This window comes from Microtus pennsylvanicus, chromosome 1 (assembly GCF_037038515.1).
Source record: "Microtus pennsylvanicus isolate mMicPen1 chromosome 1, mMicPen1.hap1, whole genome shotgun sequence".
Lineage (NCBI taxonomy): Eukaryota > Metazoa > Chordata > Mammalia > Rodentia > Cricetidae > Microtus > Microtus pennsylvanicus.
Genome location: NC_134579.1, coordinates 128,397,512 through 128,416,840, shown reverse-complemented (window position 1 = coordinate 128,416,840; position 19,329 = coordinate 128,397,512). Strand labels below are relative to the sequence as shown.

Below are 19,329 nucleotides of genomic sequence, written 5' to 3'. Positions count from 1 at the left end.
GGTCTTTAATCCATTTGGAGTTTAGTTTTGTGCATGGTGATAGATATGGGTATATTTTCATTCTTCTACATGTTGATATTCAGTTATGCCAGCACCACTTGTTAAATATGCTTTCTTTTTTCCATTTGATATTTTTTACTTCTTTATCAAAAATCAGGTGTTCAAAGATGTGTGGATTGATATCCGGTGTTCTATTCGGTCCTCCTGTCCGTTCTTATGCCAATACCAGGCTGTTTTCAGTAGAGTTTGAAGTCAGGGAATGTGATGCCTCCAGAAGTTCTTTTATTGTACAGGATTGTTTTTCTGTCCCAATCTTTCTAAGCATTTTGCTTGGAATAGCATTGTAGGCACTGGATGAGGAGGGCGAGGGCACAAATGGGCTATCTGAACATCTGCTAATGGTGATAACCTTGAACTTGGCTGGGGAAGTCATGGTTTTGGGGACTCTGAATTCTTTCTCTGCTTTGTCATTAGCTGTATCCAATTGGGGGATATTCTTCATACTTTCTATTTCAGTTTGTTTTGTTTTTTGAGACAGGGTTTCTTTGTAGCTTTGTAGCCAGTTCTGGAACTTGTTCTGTAGACCATGCACATCTTAAATTTACAGAAATCCATCTGCCTCTGCCTCCTGAGTGCTGGTATTAAAGGTGTGTGCCACCCTGCCCAGCTCTATTTAACTTTAATAAAACAGAAGAGTCCTTCCTACTTGCCTTTGAGGGATATTGTGACTTAATGTATGCCGACTTCTCACAGATTTACAGATAAATCTTGCCACTTGTGCTAATGTTGAGATTCTTTTTCAACTTATTGTTGACTGATAGCTTGTGAATATGATGCACATAGCCTCAGGTCATTCTGGCCACACCAAACAATGTCTAGAAGGACATTTATGGCCGGGCGGTGCTGGCGCACGCCTTTAATCCCAGCACTCGGGAGGCAGAGGCAGGCGGATCTCTGTGAGTTTGAGACCAGCCTGGTCTACAAGAGCTAGTTCCAGGACAGGCTCCAAAACCACAGAGAAACCCTGTCTCAAAAAAAAAAAAAAAAATAGAAGGACATTTATGTTAATTAGCTTTCTGTTACTGTAACACATTACATGAGAGAAATCAACTTATAAAGAGAAGTTTATTTTGACTACGTTTTGGGGGTTTAGTCCATGACTGATGTGAGAAAAGAGAGAAAGAAGCTCTGAGGAAATGACTCAGTGGATGAGGTGCTTGTCCTACACAAACGAGGATCTGAGAGGTTGGGGGTGCAGACTCCTCTGAAGCTCACAGTCCAGTCAGCTTGACTGTGCACAGTGGTGGCAACAAGAGACTCTTTAAGTTCTTAAACAAGAGAAAAGATGAAGACTAACATCCAAGGCATATATAGCATGTCTGAGGAAGACCTGGTAATATTTGGTTTAATTATGGATATATGTGTGAGGGTATGTGTTGGTGGAGAGTGCTTCTTTGTTTCCCGGGCTCCCAGACCCGAAATAATCACAGAAACTATATTATTTGCAATATTGTTTGGCTAATAGCTTAAGCATATTTCTACCTAGCTTTTACATTTTAAATTAACCCATTTCTATTATTTTATATTTTACCATGAGGCTCCTGGTTTACTGGCAAAGTTCTGGTGTGTTTACCTCTTGCAGTGGCTACATGGCATCTCATTGACTCTGCTTTCTTTCCTCCTCTATCTGCTTGGAATTCTTGCCTTGCTCTATTCTGCTAAGGCACTGGCCAGTACAGCTTTATTCATTAAGCAATAGTTCACAGCTTACAGAGGGGAATCCCTCATCAGGTATGTGTAAATGGAGACTTCATTTTGTTTTCCGCCTGCCCAGACTCAAGTAATCACACAGAATCTATATTAATTACAACACTGTTTGGCTGATGTCTCAGGCGTAATTTAACTAGCTCTTATGCCTTAAATTAACCCATTTCTATTAATCTATGTATGATTGTGGTCTACCTGTAAGGTTCTGGGATCTTTTTCCTTCAACAGATGCATGGCATCTACCTGACTCTGCCTTCTTTTTCCTTTCAATCAGTTTACTTTTTTCACCTAGCTCTATTCTGGCCTTCCATAGGCCAAAGCAGCTTTTTTATTAACCAGTGGTAATAAAATATATTCCTAGCATATAGAGGGGAATCCTACATCAGCTCTTCATTTCTGTCTAAATGAAAAGCAAGGTTTTAACTTTAACATAGTAAAATTACATATATAAACGTAAAACAGTTATCAATCAAGAATTATAGTTACAATATTTCTAATACCTAATTTATATTTTATTATAACTAAGGAAAACTATAACTATCTGTCTGTTTTTCGAGACAGGGTTTCTCTGTGGTTTTGGAGCCTGTCCTGGAACTAGCTCTTGTAGACCAGGCTGGTCTCGAACTCACAGAGATCTGCCTGCCTCTGCCTCCCAAGTGCTGTGATTAAAGGCATGCGCCACCACCGCCCGGCTTATAACTATCTGTCTTTAACTCCATCAAAGACCCACAAGGATGTATTACCTAAGTAAACAGGAAGTAACCTTGTAAGCAACTTCCAAAACTCTATTAACAGAGACATCTCATTGCCTGGACAGTCACCCAAAGTTCTTCTGTAACATTGGGGCATCCATCTTCAACCTATAGGCCCACTCATAGCATACAGCAGACTTTTCCATGAATTTGGGAATTTGAAACAATTTCCCATCTATATTGGTTGTTTGTCAGTTACTTTCCTCTCTGTCCTACAGAATATCTGGCAGTTTCTTCTGTGAAGCAGGAATTCTGAAGGACCACCCCACCTTTTTCAGTCTATCAAAGCTCACTGGTCCCTTTCCTATGGGTCCTGAATGTCCACTTTACACAGCATACTGTCAAGCAGTCCAAGCAAGAGTAGCTTATTGCTCAAATGGCTAATCTTGCCACAAAGATAGCAAAGTCCATAAGGAGTTTCTTCAGTGCCCAGCATCTCTGAAGTAAATTGGTACTGCCAGGAGCAGATGTGTCTCATTGTCATGAAAATCCCTAAATTAACAAAACATTTCAAATGCCACATTTTGTAGGTCTTTGGCGTATTGAAGATTATCTGTTTAACTGAAATATATCTCTATCTAGAAAACCTAACATAATTAAACATTTAACTATTATACGTGACTATTAATCTGTATCTCTTAACTATACATTACACTTTAAATGAGCTGTACAAAACAAGAACAGAAATACATAAACACAGTACAACCAAATCAACCTTCAATTTGTTTCAATAGACCAAGATCCGTACTAATGCAAAGTATTAATTTCTATATCATTTCTTCCCACCCCCTTTTTTTTTAGAAAGATGTTGACTGTGACCATTTAACCATTTGTAATCAACCCCCTTTAAATGAAAAGAAACATGAATTTGGGTGTAATTTTTTCCAAACTACTTTTTGCTGTTTGTTAGGTGAAATATTTTTAGGGTTTATGGAGACCTTTTAGGGAGTCTTGTTTTTTTTTTTTTTTTTTTTTTTTCCGAGACAGGGTTTCTCCGTAGCTTTTGGTTCCTGTCCTGGAACTAGCTCTTGTAGACCAGGCTGGCCTCGAACTCACAGAGATCCGCCTGCCTCTGCCTCCCGAGTGCTGGGATTAAAGGCGTGTGCCACCACTGCCCGGCTTAGGGAGTCTTGTTTTATTAAGCCACATTAGCCTAGAAGGAATCCACAGGTTCTCATCTTCTGTGAAAACAAAAACAGAATCTCTTTTTCAAATTAATATATCCTTAGACTCAAATTTTGAAGTCAAGATACCTTTAACATATATATGTTGGTTTAGCATAGCAAGCCATACAATGAAATGTCTCTCTTTACTTAGTTCATTCATTGTCGAAAAATTTAAAGAAAACATACTATAAATGACCCAGACTCTGTGTATTTTCCATCTTTATGTGGCTTTTTTTACTCTATTACTTTTTAGTATTTATTGTTTTTACTCCTTTAATCTATGACTGTACTCTTCTCTCTCTCTCCTAAGTCCAAGTACATTTATCCAACACTGACCTATTTAGAGGTCTTTTTTTGTGTCCGAATTTGTCTTTATTGTGTATCTATAATTCTGTTCTGACTAGGGACTCCTCTTAAAATGCTAAGCTACGTGGCTAGGACTAACACTGCTGCTCTGCCTGTTGATTTCACCTAGTCACACATGACATAGGCATGTTCACCGCCAGCCCTTCAAGCCATGCTCATCACCCCAGCTCCAGGGATGCAGTGAGTCTTTGTCATCATTAAGCAATTTATAGCACGCTGCTCACAAACCCCATTTAAGTGCTCTGTAGCAGAAACTCTTGAAAGAGCCAGAGCCATGTAGCCAGCATAAACTACACAGTTTTTCCTGCTAATGCTGAGTCAGGAAGCCTTCTCTTAAAGGAGCCTTGCCTCTGCTCACCACCAGCAAACAGAGCCTATCTGAAAATATGTGGCTACCAAAAAGCTCCAATTGACTCCCATTTCTGTGGTTCTTGAAGACCTTTCTTGAAAGGTTTTTTGGCTTTATGTGGATGTACGTTGCCCTACATTGGGCATCATTATGTAAGCAGAGACTGTGGTTTGTTTCCCGGCTGCCCAGACCCAAATAATTACACAGAAACTAATTACAACACTATTTGGCCAATGACCCAGGTATATTTCTATCTAGCTCTTACATCTTAAATTAACCCATTTCTATTAATCTGTGTATCACTACAAGGCTGTGGCCTACTGGTAAGGTTCTGGCATCTTTCTCCTTCAGGAGTCACAATTTATCTGCCTAACTTCATCTTCTTTTCTCCTGTATTCAGTTTGGTTTTCTGGCCTAGCTCTATACTGGCCTGCCATAGGCCAAAGCAGTTTTTTTTATTAACCAAGGGTAATAAAACATATTAATAGGGGAAATCCCAATCAGGTATGTGTACATGTGAGTGCCCAACCTGTACACACACCCACACCCTGAACGGCTCCATATCCTTCAATAGTGTTCTTGTTGGGTGCCAAGCGTTTAAATACATAGGGCTTGGGGGCACTTACCTAAATAACAGTGGCATTCCACGTGGTTTTTCTGTTTACTTATTCACTCCTCCAGAGCATAGCTAATGAATTCATATTTCAAACACTGTTAGGTGCCTTGCTGTACAGAGCAGTGCAGTACATAGTGGTGGGTGCACTTCAGGAGTGATTCTGCATTAAATCCTAAGGCCACGGAGAATGTACTTACAAGGTTGATATTGTCAAGACAGCTACTCTGTGAGCCACTCAGCGTAACTAGTAAGACAGGGATGGCAGAAAGCGCTGCTTCCCGTTAGTAGATAGAGAGGAGCCCATTATTTGTCCTTTGGTACTGGGAATTTTCCATCTCGACAGAACTGCTCATTTTGGAAGCATTTCATCCTAGATACCATAATAGAGATAGAAAAATGTTGTGAGAAAATACACAGGGCTTTGAAATCTGGCTCTGTATTCTGTGTGTTCCATCTCTGTCCTACTTTGGTTTCTCTGTTCCTGTGATAAATACCAACCAAACCAACTTAAAGAGGAAAGGGTGTGTTTCATTTTACACTTTCACATCACAGTCTGTCACTGAGTCAGTCAGGGCAGAAACTCAAGGCAGAATCCTGAAGGTAGGAAGTGAAGCAGAGACTGTAGAAGAGTGGTTTACTGGCCTGCTCTGTGGCTTGCTAGCTGACGTTCTCATATAACCTAGGGCCACCTGGGCTTTTTTTTTTTTGTCCTCCCATCTCACTCATCATTGAAGAAAACGCCCTACATAAATGCCCACAGGTTAATCTTACGGAGGCTACTCTTCAATTGAATCCACTCTTCCAAGATGACCGTAGTGTGTGGCACTGACAAAGTCTAACTGGAGCTCATCCTGTCAATCAGAATGGCTTCAGACATACAAGCCACCTGCCTCCTGAGTGCTTACATCAAAGGCATCCCAGCACAGCCGATGAAGGCAGATTCTGTGATTCAAGGCCTGTCTGCTTTACATAGTGAGTCCAGGCCAGCCACGGCTACATAGTGAGGCTGTGTGGGTTTGTGTGTGTTTTAGTGCAGTGCCTGAGGAGTACAGAGAGAGTAGACCCTCTGGTATTGAAATTATAGGTGCTTGATGTGGGTGCTATGATCCAAACTCATGTCTTCCTTTGAGCATCTCTCCAGCCTCCACCTGGAACCCATCTTTCCATTGATAGATTTTGTTTTATTTTTCTGAAAATGGGAGGCAGTGCCAGGCTACCTGTCAGGGCTTCTACATGCCAGGCCTCAAACCCTGCGGGATTTTACCTTTAGGGAGTTTGGAGCAAATTATGCACACTGGGAAACGAGTGCTCTTTGCTATGCCACCACGTTCCACATCTCCAATGTTTGGTCCTGTTTATTACTATAAGATGTGGGCTTGAGGTTTGTAGTTTAAGGTACTGCCATCAATTTGCTTGACACTTCCTGTGTGAATTTCCTAGGTGATTGGTGGTATTTGTAGCAGGAAGGGTTTGTTTCTGTGGCGACTCAAGGTGGCACACTGTCAACTACTCATGGTTTAGGGTTAGTTCTGAACCATAGCTGGGGGTCTGCCTCTCTGGTTAACTCTGAGCCCATGACCCTTGAGTTTGATTTAGCCAATGCTTACTGAGCACTGACTATTCTGAGAAAGGAGGGGTAGACAGTCATAGTCTCTTCATGAGAAGACTTCAGCAAATGCACGAGGCTTGCTTTTAGGATAGCAGCCTTGGGCTGTCACTTTAGGAACTTGCTTTCCCTCATATGTAGCCTGCCTTTGCTTTTTGATCTCTTCACAGGATGAGTGCATGAAGAGAAAATTTCAGGATCTACTGGCTCAGGAGAAGAATGTGATGGCTCTCCCCCTGACTCCCGCCCAGGTATTTTGATGACTGTACTGTATAGCCTAGAATTAAATCTCTGATGAGCAACTCTGATGACTGAAGATTCTGTGCAGTGGCAGGTGCTTAATGACAGGCTTGGTAACACACATATATAATCTCAGCACTTAGGAGATGGAGGCAGGACATTGAATCTGGACAGAGGCAGGGGAAATTGGGAGTCATGGATCAGTTTGGTCTACGCAGTGGTACTCTACCTTACAAGTATAGTATAGTAGATACTTATTTTTTACTTGCTGGCCATACTTGGGATTGAACCTGGGGCATATGCTATTTAAGCAAACCTTCCAGCCTAAGCCAGTGTCTCCTGCAGCTCTGGAAGATTTAATAATGCAGGTTGTGTTGAATGGATTGGAGCCGCAGATTTTCATGGCAAGGTGGAATACCCTGTTAGAAAAATGTAAAACTTGAGCAGGCAGTCTATGATGGTTTTCTCTCTCTCGGTTAGTAAGATAATGAGTTTTATTGTGGTGATTTCTCGATTGCAGTTTCATTCTTTTAAAGTTCTTTGTAAGCATAAACTAGTATGCTTATTTATTTCTGTCCTGTTTTGCTTTGGTCAATGATCTTGCTCCTTTTTCCTTGCTATTTTTTCTGTTTTTATAGATAGGAAAATAAATTATGACAGAAAAGATTGTTGTTCCCATGAAACAACAAAGCTTGTGACTGTGAGAGAGATTAGGTCCCCTCTGCATATTGTGCTGGGGGTCGAGCAGGACTCAGTGCGTGGCAAGCCCCCTTTAACACACGTCAGGGGGATGATGACTGAGAGAAGCTGTTGGTGCTACTGCTATCTGTGTTTAGATGTTCTTCAGCTCACAGGTGCTCACATCCTGGGAGAACCCAGTCTTCAGTTGGAGGCATTGTTAAATAAAAACTTCCTTTAATAATTCCAATCTCTGTGGCACAATAGTGTATGAAGCTCTCCTGGTACTCCTAACCCCTTGCTTGGCTGGGAGCTCTGACTGCCTTAAATCATGCTTGACCTAGAATTGTGCTAGAGAGAGGAGAGATCCAAATTTGAACTTGATTTTGTATCACTGTAAGGCAAAAAATAAAACAAAACTCAAACAACAAACAAAAAATAAAAAACTGAACATACATTAGCAGTTAGAGATCACCAGGCAGAGTAGATAAGCATCTTGATTCCAGAGGTGTATTAAGAGGATTCAGTTGTCATGACCACTAGTAATTCTTGATTTTTACCATTTCCCATGAAATGCCCCCAGTTCACCGCTATGAGGAGTTTTGATAGGAGCCGTGCTTTTCTTTTGAACATTTCTCCCTTTGCTTTATTTCAAGCCTTCCAGTCGAAAGCGGCCCCTGGAACGGGAAGTGGAAGATGTTGAGAGCACAAAGTACCGCGCTGTGTGTGATGAACTGGTTTGAACTTAAATGGTGGTGCACGCCTTTAAATCCCAGTACTGGGGAGGCAGAGGCGGGTGGATCACTGTGAGTCTGATGCCAGCCTGGTCTACGGAGCAAGTTCCAGGACAACCAGGGCTGTTATACAGAGAAATCCGGTCTCGCAAAACCAAAAAAAAAAAAAAAAAAAAAAAAAAAGGAAGAAATGTGCTTTTTTTCATACTGTTGTTGTCTTTTCCACTGAAAAAAGTCTTTTTTTAAATAAGGCTATGTATTTTAATGGTGAGAATGACTGCTTTTCCATCCACTGATACTATTCTGTATAACTAACTAGGAGACCGAGTCCTGTATATAAAAGCAAAGAGCCTTTATTCTTACACAAGTTTGCAAACTTGGGCTCTCCATGTGTCTATCATATTGGAGGATTTGGAGAGTTCGCTTAGTTAGGGTTGGTTTTTCGTAGTAGCAAAGGTCGGGGTGAGGGATTTCTAAGGTTCAGGACCCCTGATTGGCTGACATTTGTCCTGGTGAGAAGCAGTGGATGTGTGCTGGCAGATGATCCTGTCTACAGCTGTTAGAACTTTGGGAATTTCTTCTGGATGCTCTGTTCCTGGGTGGTGCCTGGGTGTTCTCAGTTGTGGTCTTTTTCATAACCAGGTATTGTCTCAGGGTAAACTCCTGAGACTCGGGCCTCTATTGAGCTTGTCATGATTGCCTCCTATAATACACAATTAAAAACTGCGGGGAAAACAAAACAACAACAGAAAAACTTTGTGGAAATTGGCCTCTGGACTTATACTTCACAAATAGCACTTTAGATGAATACCCTTTTCTTTATAAAAGAATTTTAGGTGGGCTATGTGGAAAGATAGTTTAGTGTTTGAGAGCACCCCTGTAGAGTACTCAAGTTAGGTTATTGGCACCCATGTAACTACAGTTCCAGGGAACCTGATGCCCTCTTCTGGCTTCTGTGGCTAACCCCCCCCCCCACACACATGTTCATGCATACAAACACACATAAACATTAAAGAAAATATTCTAAAATAATGTTAAAAGTTGTTGTGTTTTTTATATGGGTCTTTACTTTGACTATTGTCACATGTCTGGCTTCTCAAGACATCACTCTGGTTTTAGTTTGTTCAAGCTGAATAGAAAGTCTAAAAGTACCTTAGAAAGTCTCAATCCTGCAGGGTGGTGACTACATATCTCTGAGTTTAAGGCCAGCCTGGTCTACAGAGCAAGTTCCAGGACAGCCAGAGCTGCACAGAGAAACCCTGTCACTACCACTACCCACTACCAAAAGTCTAAGTCCCTTAGAAAGGAAAGGGCATGGTGATGTTGGGTGGTTGTAGTCGCTGCCGAGGAGCCTATGTGGAGGTAGGCATGTTGCTCCTAGTGTTGTGAGCCCATGTGGAGGCAGGCATGTTGCTCCTAGTGTTGTGAGCCCATGTGAAGGCAGGCATGTTGCTCCTAGTGTTGTGAGCCTATGTGGAGGCAGGCATGTTGTTCCTAGTGTTGTGAGCCCATGTGGAGGCAGGCATGTTGCTCCTAGTGTTGTGAGCCTATGTGGAGGCAGGCATGTTGTTCCTAGTGTTGTGAGCCCATGTGAAGGCAGGCATGTTGCTCCTAGTGTTGTGAGCCCATGTGGTGGCAGGCATGTTGCTCCTAGTGTTGTGAGCCCATGTGGAGGCAGGCATGTTGCTCCTAGTGTTGTGAGCCCATGTGGAGGCAGGCATGTTGCTCCTAGTGTTGTGAGCCTATGTGGAGGCAGGCATGTTGTTCCTAGTGTTGTGAGCCCATGTGGTGGCAGGCATGTTGCTCCTAGTGTTGTGAGCCTATGTGGTGGCAGGCATGTTGCTCCTAGTGTTGTGAGCCCATGTGGAGGCAGGCATGTTGTTCCTAGTGTTGTGAGCCCATGTGGAGGCAGGCATGTTGCTCCTAGTGTTATAAGCCAGTCTGGAATATCATATCAGCCTTCTACAATCTATCCCTGTGAGAAGCAGAAACAAGTTAGTGAGTTCAAGGGCAGCCTGAGCTGTATAGTGAGACTCTTGTCTCAAAAACAAATGAAATAAAGAAGTTATCCTCGGACCTAATAGTTTACATCTCTGAACTCTTGGGCTTCATTGAGATATTAATTTTTCCCAAAATTGTAAGAAGGTGATTGAGGGGAAACAAGCTCCACTAGGAGCAGAAGCCAGGAGCAAATCCAGCCCTGGGAGCCAAGCCAGTCCTGGGACACTGGCAGACCAGGATTGAGCCAATGACCTGACTCAGAGTCAGCCAGTCTGTGATCTCCATCAGAACTGGAGTGGGACTGAGCCAGTTACTTAAGACACAGAACAAACTCCAACAGGAGCAGAAGCAAGGAGCAAACCTAGTCCCGGACACAGGCTGATCAGGACTGAGCCAGCAACCAGATCCAGAGTCAGCAGTCTCTACCACGACAGGTCCAACTCCAAGCAAGGGACTTCTGCAGGGGGAGATGCAGACCAAGATTTACAGAAACAGATCAAAGCCAGCAGCCTAGGTCAAGGTAGGTCTGAGACAGCAGACTCCAAGGGAGTAGACCAAAGCACAGGAGCACTTAGCTACCTCCCAGAACAGGAATAACCAGCAGGGTAACTAGAACTGTGACACTGACTGTACCACGAGGAACAACCATCTGAGCTTTGGATTCACTGGCACCTAGAAGATTATTCAACAGAATCTCAGACAGACCCAACCACACCTATAAGAGGAAAAGATGAGTAGAAAAGTTAAGATCACATGCTACACCACAAAGAGCAACACAATACCAGTAAAACATAAAGACCCTACAAAAGCAAGACCTGAACAACCAAATATGGATGAACCAAAAGAAAATGATCTAAAAACCTCAAGAGAATGTTTGAAATTCTTAAATATGAAATGAGAAATTCTCTTAAAGAAATGAAGGAAAAAACAAGCGGGTGTAGCTATCCTAATATGTAACAAAATAGACTTCAAACTAAACTCAGTCAAAAGAGACAAAGAAGGTCATTTCATATTAGTCACAAGAAAAATCCATCAAGAGGAAATTTCAAGTCTAGTTTCTTGAGTTCTCTATATATCTTAGTTAAGGGAGCCACTTTAGGGTTGGCAAGAGACCTGACCCTAGAGGGGCTCCCAGGTGCCCAAGCCGAGGTCCCCAGTTAGTTCCTTGGGCAGCTGAGGAGAGGGAACCTGAAATGACCCTATCCTAGAGCAATACTGACGAATATCTTGCATATCATCATAGAACCTTCATCTGGTGATGGATGGAGATAGAGACAGAGACCCACACTGGAGCACTGGACTGAGCTCCCAAGGTCCCAATGAGGAGCAGAAGGAGGGAGAACATGAGCAAAGAAGTCGGGACCACGAGGGGTGCACCCACCCACTGAGACAGTGGAGCTGATCTATTGGGAGCTCACCAAGGCCAGCTGGACTGTGACTGAAAAAGCATGGGATAAAACTGGACTCTCTGAACATGGCGAACAGTGAGGGCTGATGAGACGCAAAGGACAATGGCACGGGGTTTTGATCCTATGTAATGTGCTGGCTTTGTGGGAGCCTAGCCAGTTTGGATGTTCACCTTCCTAGATATGGACGGAGTGGGGAGGACCTAGGACTTACCACAGGGCAGAAAACCCTGACTGCTCTTTGGACTGGAGAGGGAGAGGGAAAGGAGTGGGGGGAGGGGGAGAAGGGTGGGAGGAGGGGGAGAAGGGTGGGAGGAGGGGGAGGGAAATGGGAGGCTGGGAGGAGGTGGAAACTTGTTTTTTTTTCTCCTTCTCTCAATTAAAATTTTCTTTCTAAAAAATTTGTATATGCACATTCAGCAATATTGTATTTCAGTTATCAACAATATTGTATTTCACTTACTATCAAGATATTCTACAAAGTGTATGCTATGTCATTACAGAGGATTAATACCATGATTTCACTGAAGGCAAGGTAATAACTGAAGTTATTTACTTTTTAATTGTATATAAGTGTGGTTTACAGCCGTGCATGTGCAATGTTTACTGACCTATGGTTTCCCTGTCACTGTTACATTTCCTTCCTGTGGCAGTATCTTCTTAAGCTTGACCATTTTTCTCTGCTCATTCAACAGTCATTTATTGAGCGCCTACTACCTAATAATTATGCTTAAAACTGAATATCAATAAATGTTCTTAAGAATTCAGAAAAAAAAGAGGAAATTTCAATCTATGCCCCAAATACAAGGGCACCCTCATATATGAAAGAAAGACTTCTAAAGCTTAAGTCATAATTAAACCCCACACACTAATAGTGGGAGACTTCAACACTTCCCCCTCACCACTGACAATCAGACAAAAAATGAACAGAGAAATAAGAGAACTATCAGATGTTATGATTCAAATGGGCTTAATAGACATCTATAGAATATTCCATCCAAACAGAAAAGAATATACCTTCTTCTCAGCACCTCATGGAATTTTTTCAAATATTGACCACATACTCAGTAACAAACCTTAACAAATACAAAAAGTTGGAATAATCCAATGTACCTTATTGGATTAAAACTAGAAATCAACAGCAATACTAATTCCAGAAAACCCACAAACACATGGAAATTAAACAGTGCTCACCTGAATCATCAATGGGTCAAGAAAGAAATACAGGGGAAAATTAAAGACTTCCTAAAATTCCATGAAAATGACTACAGATACCCAAATTTGTGGGACACAATGAAAGCAGTGTTAAGAGGAAAGTTGATAGCACTAAATGCCTACATAAAGAAGCTGGGAAAATCCCACACTAGTGAATTAACAGAATTTTAGAATAAAAAGAAACAAACTCACCTAAGAGAACTAACTAGACAGCAGGAAATAATAAAAATTGAGAACTGAAATCAACAAAATAGAAATGAAAGAAATACAAAGAGTCAATAAGACAAAGAGTTCTTTGAGAAAATCAACAAAATAGACAAAACTTTATCCAAACTAACCAACAGGCAAAGAGAATATCCAAATTAACAAAATTAGGAATGAAAAGGGGGGCATAACAACAGACATGGAGAAAATACAGAGGGTCATCAGGTCATATTTTGAAAACCTGTACTCAAAATTGGAAAACTTAAAGGAAATGGACAACTTTCTGGATAAATATCACTTACCAAAATTAAATAAAGACCAGATAAGCAAATTAAGTATACCTATAACTGCTGAAGAAATAGAAACAGTCATTAAGGTCTCCCAACCAAAAAAAAAAAAAAAAAAAAAAAAGCCCTGAACCAGATGGGTTCAGCTCAGAATTCTAAAACTTTAAGAAGAATTAATGTCAATACTCATCAACTTATTCCACACAATAGAAACAGAAGGAACATTGCCAAACTTTTTTATGAGGCTACAATTACCCTGATACCCAAACCATAGAAGGACAATACTAAGAAAGAGAATTACAGACCAATCTCACTCATAAACATTGATGCAGAAATACTAAATAAAATACTAGCAAATCAAATCCAAGAACACATCAGAACCATCATCTACCATGATCAAGCAGGCTTCATCCCAGAAATGCATGGATGGTTTAACATATGAAAATCTGTCAGTGTAATCCACCTTATAAACAAACTGAAAAGTAACCACATGATCATCCCATTAGATGCTGAAAAAGCATTTGACAAAATACAACATCCCTTCATGATAAAGGTCTTGAAGAGAGCAGGTATGCAAGGAACATACCTAAACATAATTAAGGCAATAACAAGCCAACAGCCAACATCAAACTAAATGCAGAGAAACTTCCAGCGATTCCATTGAAATCAGGAATAAGACAAGGTTGTCCACCCTCTCCATATCTATTCAATATAGTTCTTGAGGTCCTAGTTAGAACAATAAGACATCAAAGGGAGATCAAGGGGATACAAATTGGAAAGGAAGAAGTCAAATTCTCACTGTTTGTTGAGAATATGATAGTTTACATAAGTGATCTCAAAAATTCTACCAAGGACCTTCTACAACTCATAAACACTTTCAGCAATGTAGCAAGATACAAGATTAACTCAAAAAAATCAGTAGCCCTCCTGTACACAGGGGATAAAAGGTCTGGGGAAGAAATCAAAGAATCAACACTCTTCACAATAGCCACAAATAGGATAAAATATCTCAGAGTAACTCTAACCCAAACAAGTGGAAGACTTGTATGACAAGAACTTTAAATATTTAAAGAAAGAAATTGAAGAAGACACTAGAAAGTGGAACTATCTCCCATGCTCTTGGGTAGGCAGAATTAACATAGTAAAAATGGCAATCCTTCTAAAAGCAATGTACAGATTCACCAACATAATGCCCATCAAAATCCCAGCAAAATTCTTCAAAGACCTCAAAAGAACGGTACTCAACTTCATATGGAAAAGCAAAAACCCAAGGATAACCAAAACAATCCTGTGCAATAAAAGAACTTCTGGAGGCATCACAATCCCTGACTTCAAACTCTACTACAGAGCTACTGTACTGAAAACAGCCTGGTATTGGCATAAGAACAGACAGGAGGACCAAAGGAACCGAATAGAAGACCCGGATATCAATCCACACATCTTCAAACACCTGATCTTTGATAAAGAAGCAAAAAATATCAAATGGAAAAAAGAAAGCATAAACATAAAGCCAGCCACACTGAACCTTATAGAAGAGAAAGTGGGAAGTACACTTGAACGCATTGGCACAGGGAACCACTTCCTAAATAGAACCCCAGTAACATAGACACTGAGAGAAACAATTAATAAATGGGACCTCCTGAAACTGAAAAGCTTCTGTAAAACATAGGACATGGTCACCAAGACAAAACAACAGCCTACAGAATGGGAAAAGATCTTCACTAACCCCACATCAGAGAGAGGTCTGATCTCCAAAATATTTGACTCAAGAAATTGGACACCAAAAGAACACATAATCCAATAAATGGAGTACAGACCTAAACAGAGAACTCTCAACTGAGGGCTCTAAAATGGCTGAAAGACACTTAAGGAAATGTTCAACATCTTTAGTCATCACAGAAATGCAAATCAAAATAACTCTGAGATTCCATCTTACACCTGTAAGAATGGCCAAGATCAAAAACACTGATGACAACTTATGCTGGAGAGGTTGTGGGGAAAGGGAAACATTTCTGCATTGCTGGTGGGAATGCAAGCTGGTACAACCCCTTTGGATGTCAGTGCAGAGATTTCTTAGAAAATTAGGAAACAACTGAAAACCCTCGTTTTCAAGGGTGGTGGGAGAAATCCCCCAGACTCAATAATTCAGGCCAACAGATGCAATCAGCAAGAGGTGTCTTTATTGATTACACAGGCGCCTGTGGGTGTAACGATAGCTTACGCCAACTGCACACCCCGGGCAAATTCAAACAGCCATATTTATAGGGAAAAATGATTACATAAGAGGGTAGTATAGCACAAGCATTTCATTGGCTCTCAAATTGGTGGGCTTAGCTCATCCTGGGAATGACCCCATGTCTATTCTCGAATTTCCCCGAAAAACCATAAAGACAGATAAAACACCCTGCAGCGAGTTTACAGTTTAGATAGAATATCTTGGGGGGTGGTGGTGGTGGTGGAGTATCCCTTCTCCTTAGTCCCGAAAAACCACAAAGCTAGACAGATAGCACTCTGTCTCTCTCCTTAGCCTAGTCAGGGAGTCTGCAACCCACACATATCCAGTTTTAGCATCAGCTGAGCTGAGGGGCCTAGCTAAATTTCAACAAAGTTTAACATAGTACATAGGCATGAGGGTCTTTCAAGTATGGGGGTCTTTCACAACCTTCCTCAAGACCCAGTGATACCACTTTTGGGTATATATTCAAAGGATGCTCAATCGTGCCACAAGGACATGTGCTCAACTATGTTCATAGCACCTTTGTTTGTTATAGCCAGAACCTGGAAACAACCTAAATGCCCCTCAATGGAAGAATGAATAAGAAAATGTGGTACATATACACAGTAGAAAAAAATAACGATAGCTTGAATTTTGCAGGAAAATGGATGGAACTAGAAAACATTATTTTGAGTTAGGTAACCCAGACACAGAAAGATAATTATCACATGTACTCACTCATAGGTGGTTTTTAAACATAAAGCAAAGAAAGCCAGCCTACAAATCACAATCCCATAGAACTTAGACAACAATGAGGACACTAAGAGAGACTTACATAGATCTAATCTACATGGGAAGTAGAAAGTGGAAAAAGACAAGATCTCTTCAGTAAATTGGGAGCATGGGGACCTTGGGGGAGGATTTAAAAGGGGAGAGGAGAGGCAGGGAGGGGAACAGAGAAAAATGTAGAACTCAATAAAAAAGATTTATTTTTGTTTTATATAAATGAGTTTTGTCTACATGTATGTACATTGTGTGGGTGCCTGATGCCCAAGAAGCCCACAAGATATCACTGAAGCCTCTGAAACTGGAGTTACATTTGATCATGTTGACTCTGGGATGTGAACCCAAGATCTCAGTAAGTGCTCTGAATTCAAGGAGTTTCCTTTCATCTTGAGCCCTGAAGTGCCAAAAGTAACATTTCTTGTATTCCATAACCTTGTCTACAGGGACAACCCTTTGACATGGCAGAAATGGAAACGTTGTTGGCCCACACTTTACCTCATGAAAAGTGGAATTTGTTTCAGGACTTCGTATGGCTGGAGTTAGTAGCCACAGGAATACAGGCAGTTCTAATGGCGACTTCTCTGTTTCTGATCCATTGGAAATGTAAATTTGCTGGTTGATGATAGACCACACTAGCTTGCTGGCTAGGCTATCAACTAAGCAGTAGCTTCAAAAACTCTTTACCTGGAAAAGACAGTCAAGCTGGGCACACAGCTGTTCCTGTGAGTGGTGGTTGATAGTTCAAATGTTCTGAGGTTAAGCTGGCCTAGTGCTGGCTGTTGGGAATTCGCAGGGCTTGAATGTTTAAGGCTGTAAAGCTAAGGAAGAAAAAAGTGTGGTCATAGATTCATGACAGGGCTCTCTAGGTATGATAGCCTGGAGGAAAGTAGCCCCTCTGGTGGAGTTTAGGGCTGAGGGTGTGGTGAGAAGAGCCACATACTTTGGTATGCTAATAGGCACCTTTAATAGCCTTTTGATCCCAGTGGCCCCCCTCCCCCATTATAGGGCTTCTCTTTGTAAACCTGACCTGGAACTCACAGAAATTTGCTTGCCTCTCTGCCTATTGAGTGTTGGGTTTAAAGGCATATGCCACCACACCCAGCAAACTTAGTTTCTTTCGGTCCTGACACTGGGTCAACCTTTTTCTTCCATAGGTGGGAGCTTAATGCACTTGGGTCCATATATGGAAAGAACTACATGATTAGGAAGCAATCACAGATTGCTCAAAGCGTATTTGACAAGTTGATCCAGGTGCAGATAAGATCCCAGTTGCAACTATACTTGAAGGTGAGATACCATCCCAGGACCTTAGTTATATGATCAGGGATATTCCTTTTTGTTTACTCCTTATTGAGTTCATTTGTGTCACTTATATGTGGAAAAGACAAGAGGAAAGCCAGCTACATAAAACTTCTAAGAGTATCTAGGCAGTGGCACATGCCAGGAGGTAGTTTGAGGCCTTCCAGGTCTATGAAGTAGGGGAAATAAATTCCAAGATATTCTTTACCAGTAGGGGAAATGTTCTCTCCAATATTTTCCTGCTAGCTTTGTGTGTGTTTATGTGTGTTGAGAGAGGTCTGATGTAGAGAGAGCTGTGGGGAGAATGGTTGTGCAAACCCCTTCCTGCTAATTACACCACAGGGTTTAAAAGCCGGTTTCCTTTTATTAATTTGTTTTGGTTTTTTGGAGGGGGCACTTTGGAAAGATGGAGCAGGAATTATACCTGCCAGTCTGGGAGAGCCTAGTGTGTACCAAACATTGTGTGCACATTATTTGTATGTGTGTACCTAGTGTGTACCAGACATTGTGTGCACATTATTTGTATGTGTGTGCCTAGTGTGTACCGGACATTGTGTGTGCGTTATTTGTATGTGTGTACCTAGTGTGTACCGGACATTGTGTGCGCATTATTTGTATGTGTGTACCTAGTGTGTACCGGACATTGTGTGCGCATTATTTGTATGTGCATTGGTGTCTGAGGTTGTTGGGTCCCCTGGAACTGGAGTCACAGATGTTATCATTCATGATGCTTGGTGGCTCGAGGCAGTTCCCAGGAGGCCTCAGGAGCATCCTTTGGCGGATGGGAGACAGACACACACCATGCAGCTTGGGTGTCAAGTTTATTTAGTGGGTATTGGAAAGAGTTTAAGTGTGTGTGTGTGTGTGTGTGGGAGAGCAGGCTGGAGAAGAGGCAGGAGATCTGCTTGCCTAGCAGGCAAGGTGAGAAGGGCATGGGGGGTGGCGAGTGGGGAGTGGGGGGGGGAGATTGGGAGTGGGGGGGCTTATCTCTTAAAGTGACAGGGTATCCAGGTGACAGGCCAGGCCAGCAGGTTTACTTTTACACAGACAGTTGTGAGCTGCCATGCGGGTGCTGGGAACTGAACAGGGCCCTCTGGAAGAGCAACCAGGGCTCCACAATATTCTTTTAGGTTTCTTTGAACTAAGATTTCTCTGTGTAGTTTTGGCTGCCCTGGAATTTGCTCTGTAGACCAGGCTGGCCTCGAACTAAGAGATCCGCCTGCCTCTGTTTCTGAAGGGTTCTGGGATTAAAGGCGTGGGCCACCACTACTACCTATAAATTCATGGTTTTTAAGGAGGGTAGGCATTGCATCTTTTCTAGGGATCTCGGTTCTTAACCGCGCAAAACACTAGATCTCGCCTACAGAGAGCCACCTAGTGAGGACTAGCCGCCGAGTGCTTGGATGCAGGAGGTGGGCTTCTGAAGATTCGATTCTAAGCGCCCAACGGAGAGCACTGGTGCGCTGGCCTTCACTAGCCCCGGCCCCGCGTGGTGCCCTCCGGGTGGTCCGCAGCGCGGCGGGCGGCTGCTCAGAGCCGGGAACAGCGACCCCTGCTTCGGGAGGGCTCGGCCGGGCACGCACTTGCGCGATGCGTGCGCGTCGAGGGCGGGGGCGCTCGGCGGCGCGCGGCACGGCGGGAA

The 19,329-nt window shown here is 42.2% G+C and overlaps 1 protein-coding gene across 5 annotated transcripts in view; it reads left to right on the top strand.

Annotated features, from left to right (window-relative positions):
* Chek2 (checkpoint kinase 2) overlaps positions 1-9,516 on the top strand; it is a 46,402-nt gene extending 36,886 nt beyond the window's left edge. For 3 of the 5 annotated variants that reach the window (XM_075983825.1, XM_075983832.1, XM_075983819.1), the window contains exons 10-11: positions 6,793-6,873; positions 8,197-9,516. In XM_075983825.1, the coding sequence (XP_075839940.1) occupies positions 6,793-6,873; positions 8,197-8,283 (168 nt within the window). In that variant the 3' untranslated portion in view covers positions 8,284-9,516. The remainder of the gene's footprint in view (positions 1-6,792; positions 6,874-8,196) is intronic. The other 2 variants (XM_075983805.1, XM_075983813.1) reach the window with 1 other exon arrangement.
* Positions 9,517-19,329: the final 9,813 nt, after the last annotated feature.